Genomic DNA, 4,859 nt, shown 5'->3' on the forward strand with positions numbered 1-4,859 from the left:
TTGTTCTAAAATGAACGATTCTTAAAAATCCTGCAAGTCACGCCTACAGCCTACTATGAAATTCACTAGGTTATTAACTGATTTTAATGGATATTTTATCAAATTATTATTTGCAATTTTGGGTGATTCATATTTTATAAACATTTTAGATTCGGAGATTTTTAAGTTTTAAACTAGCTAATTTTGGATTTTTTGACCTATATTCTAAAAAATATGAAATTGAAATTTTTTAATACTAAAAAAAATATTTTTTAACGTTAAGACTTAGAAACTATAGGTCAATATGCCTAGTATTTTAATCTACCTAATTAATGAAATGTATTTTATTTACTTTATTTACTAAAAAGTAAAATGTACTATCTTAATCTATATGACTATATGTAAATAAATTGATACACAATAATAAGTATCTAGATGCGACCTAAGTTATTCATTCTCAGCAGCCGTCAAACCAAATTCCTTCAGTTTTGTCTAACCATTTTGGTCAGAATGCCACTTTTTTGAATTGAATAAAAATGTATCTAATGTAATATCATTGCCAAAGTCTGCACCTACTTAAGTTAATTGACGATTAATTTAAATAACGACCGACCTAATGGGTGGTATTATGTGGGCTTTTATAATTCAGGAAATTTCTAGGAAGTATTGACCGAAAACGATTACAGATTACAGACTCACGCTCACTTATTTCGCTTAATGCCCTTAAAAGTCACTTTAATGTTATCATGTTAAATTGCCCATATTCATTTCCTTAAAACACGACCGACTCTAGCCCCCTTAATTTAAATTCTTACCTTGAATAATGGTTGATTTAGTTACCTAATAAGTAATAAATAATTATAAAATGTATCAACAGTTTTGAAACAAAGTAGAAAAAAATTGCCATTTACATGTTGCAGACTTATAAAAACTCTTTTTGTTTGTCGAAGGTGCAACATGTATGTTCCACTCACGTGTGTCATATTTATGTGTAACGCTTATTATAAATATTAAATATACATGATCAAAAAATGTAATTTACTTATAAGTTATAATGTAGGAGTTTCAAGTGCTTTAACATAAATAAATTAGGTCACATTAGATTGGTGGCCATGACCGTCATTTTGCAACGGATCCGACGACCAACGCTCATACGGTGGAGCTAAAGCTCAAAACAAATTCTAGTTGACGAAGAAATATTGTGATATGAATACAAAACGAACTTACATTTATGATAAAATTACAAGCGAGTACTACACAACTACAAAGTCAATCATTGGACCTTCGAAAGAGTAATATAATAATAATAGTAATGACAATGAAAATGAAAACTTATTCAAAAACGTGGGTTCTAGCTCACAGCTCAGGATCTAGTTTAAGCACAACAAAATCGTGAAAAAGATAGATATAATACTTCCAGAACAAAGAATTAAGTATAAAAGCCACCACCAATCACAGCCTATGGTGTTAATGATAGACAAAACTAAGTTTGCAATTTAACTCGTGACCATGAACCTTACTGAAAACTATCACTAATGCGGTGATATACAAATTCTCAAAAACAACCAAATTGACATTACATGTACACATGTACCAATTCAAAGCAGAAAAAAATGTCATGTCGTAATTCACGAATGGCATCCCGAAACTACAATAACTAGCTAAATTAAAAGAAACTTAGCTGACAATGGTCATTTCGCTTGTGACTCTTCAACCATCTAAATAGAAAAATTAATCAGATTCAAATGATTTAAAAGACAAAAAGATATGTCATTGTGTAAAAGCTGTAAGTCACTTTGGCATACTCAAAATCACTATTACAAAAATCTCTGTGTGAAATTTCATAAGACAAAAACTACCAAAATCCGAAAAAAATAAAAACCAAAATAATCAATAATTTTTCTGAGCCTATACCGCGTATTGAATTATGCTGTATACAGAAAACCATAGCAATAAGGATTTTATATAGGTACCTACGTGGCGTTTTTATCACTATGTGCGTTGCTATGCCATGCGCCCAAGTGCTTAAACGATGGAAATATTCCATTTTTACTTACCGAACGATTGTAATATAGACTAACTAAATAGTTATTTATGTCGTCGTGGATCGTCGTTTATAATTTTGTAATAGGTCGCAAAGAACGATATTATTCTTGTTATTATGCTGGTGGAAATATTATTGTTTATCATGGTGTTTTCCGGGATCTTAGTGCTATTCCTATTGAACGTGGATCCCGCCGAACGTGAAAGCGTTGGCGGAATTCGTCCGAAGATGAGGCCTACCGAACTCAGTACGCGATGGTCGAGACTGCAATTGTATAAGGACGAGGGGGACGCTGCGAAAAATTCAAAAATAGTGACCGTGTCCAAAGACACAATTTATGCCATGATGCAGAGGGGCGTTTACGCCCTAAACGCACAGGACGTCAAGAAGGACGACGAAGGCAACGCGATCGACGACGGCGAGGACGACAGGTGGGCCCGAGAGCTTATGGAACGCACTTGCGCCGAACTGGACTTACACCAACCGAATGTAATATCGTTGATCCGGCTCGTTAACGATTATTGTGATGAGTTGGAAAAGATGATGAACCAATTCGAAGTCAGTTCAGATTATTATTATTGTTATAATTAAATATTAATATACGTGGGAGAGTGTTATGCACCCTTTTGGCTTATTTTTGTCATAACGAATATATGAATAAGTTATGAATGTTATATATAATGTGGTTTGAGAATAATCAAAAATTCTTATTCCTCCCCCCCCCCCCCCTTCAAAAAAGCTGAGCTCGCCATTGTAGACAGCCTGTTAATTGTAATATCATTTCTGTATACAGGAGTCACTATGTTGTTACAATAACACTTTGGCTCAACTCGTCGAAAATCGTACGGCTGTTGAGGCAGAGATCAAAAAACAGTCTATCCAATGTAAGCAACCAAGCGCTGACGAGAGCGTTGTGGCTATGGCAAACGACGAAAGTAGTCATCGCCACTGGAAACCGCTTCCCTTGTCCATTAGAGACACAATCGTCGTGGCCAGCCGGGCCGATGACGACTTTCTAACAATAATCGAACAATTCGAAAAGGCGCTTGAGGAACATCATAAATAATGATGATTTAAAAATATTTATAAAATGTACACACCTAAATTTTAGTTATTTAAATAGATTTTAATACTATTTTGATCTATATTTTAATAATTTAGTTGAAATAAACGTTTACAAAAACTCTATAATCCTAATTACCATAGCCGGACAATTATTGGAAATGTATTTAATTTATCACTAAATTAATATTAGTCGAATTGTGACCCTTACGTACACATTTTATTTTTATCATCCACATTATTTTATCTTTATAATTTTTTTTGTAAAAAGTGTCGTACTTACCTAAAAATGTTAACGGAAATTCCGTTTCTCCCGTTCCTAACTCAACTACACAATTAAATCGTTCTCCACAAGGCAACAATACTTCGAAATGACATACCTATATTCCATAAATATTTCACCTTAATAGTATTACTGTATAGAAGTGTAAGCCGTAGTAAATAGTGGTGTATTATAGAAGTGCCACAATAGGTAATTGCGGTCTGCGTGCGACGACGATGACGTAGATTTCTTTAGCTGAAAGATCATGATTTTTTGCTTTCCATTTTCCACGTTTGTTTGTTCACTTTTAAGCACTAGTGTTAAACAAATTTTTTACATGAAAATAGATATTAAAGTTCAAGAATACAATTTCTTTTGTTTTTAGTTGAACTGAAATTTGAAACATTTAAAATTTGACTTTTTAAGATAGAGAGTTTAATACATTTTATTGGGTACAAATATATACTAGGTAGTGAATTATGACCTATTTCGAGTATTTCTCAATATTTGAAGAATTTAAAATGGTAAAATAGTTTAAATTCATTGCAAAATTTCAATAGTAGAATTCTTATAACCTACCTATAAATTGTAATAATAGTTTGACAATAGATGGGTAGATACTAGATATCCATAATTAAAAATGATTGTGTTAACCACTGTTAGGATTCGATATTTGTCAATTATGCCATTATTGGGTGATTTATTTTTAGTTAGGTACTTAGGTACACCCATAGTGAACTTAGAAATTCTACACTATACCTCTATTATTACATAATACATCTATTAAATATGAAAAATATCTTTTATTTATAAACTATATTACTTAGCTAGCAATAAAATAAATCGATGTGATACATTTGACTGGATATTTTGGTTGCTACTAAGTAACATTGATTGCAACTTATAATACATTTACCGAGATGTTTAATATGTAATTTAATCCAGGCAATATAATTATTATTATAAACAAAAATTTGTTTGAATTTAATGAAAATATGGTTTTAATCAAAACAATTATTATAAGAAATAATAATAGGTACCTATATAATTATTATTTTATTACTTGTTACAAGGACATATTCTTAGATAAGTTTCTAAATGTAAGTTGTAGCTTAACAATATATTACTGAACACTGAAGTTAATATTGTATTTTCAAATAAATCAAAAAAGTATTTATTGAAAATGTTGTTCAATTAACAATTTATTTACTGCTCTTTTTATTATAAAAACATATTTATAATATAAATATGTATTTAAGAAAAAATATTTTCTAAATGTGCACTTAATTTATACAACAGAAAATAGCTAAATACTTATTAGGTATAAGTTTATCAATATTCTTTGGTGAAATAGGTACCTGCATAGTACAGTTTTATATAAATGGTTTAATATTAGTTTTGCTATATATTTCTGTTAAAATTTTAATTTGAAGAAAAAAACCTATAATTTTAACATGCAATATTTTGCACACATACAAATAAAAGCTATTTGTTATATTTCTTCCTGTATAA

The 4,859-nt window shown here is 30.6% G+C and overlaps 1 protein-coding gene across 1 annotated transcript; it reads left to right on the forward strand.

Moving 5' to 3' along the window:
• Positions 1-1,101: 1,101 nt before the first annotated feature.
• On the forward strand, positions 1,102-4,291 carry LOC111034299. Its single transcript, XM_022315446.1, has 2 exons — positions 1,102-2,581; positions 2,817-4,291. Exons 1-2 carry the CDS (start codon positions 2,141-2,143, stop codon positions 3,087-3,089), a joined length of 714 nt encoding a protein of 237 aa, XP_022171138.1. The 5' UTR covers positions 1,102-2,140; the 3' UTR covers positions 3,090-4,291.
• Positions 4,292-4,859: the final 568 nt, after the last annotated feature.

This window comes from Myzus persicae, unplaced genomic scaffold (assembly GCF_001856785.1).
Source record: "Myzus persicae strain clone G006 unplaced genomic scaffold, MPER_G0061.0, whole genome shotgun sequence".
Taxonomy (NCBI): domain Eukaryota; kingdom Metazoa; phylum Arthropoda; class Insecta; order Hemiptera; family Aphididae; genus Myzus; species Myzus persicae.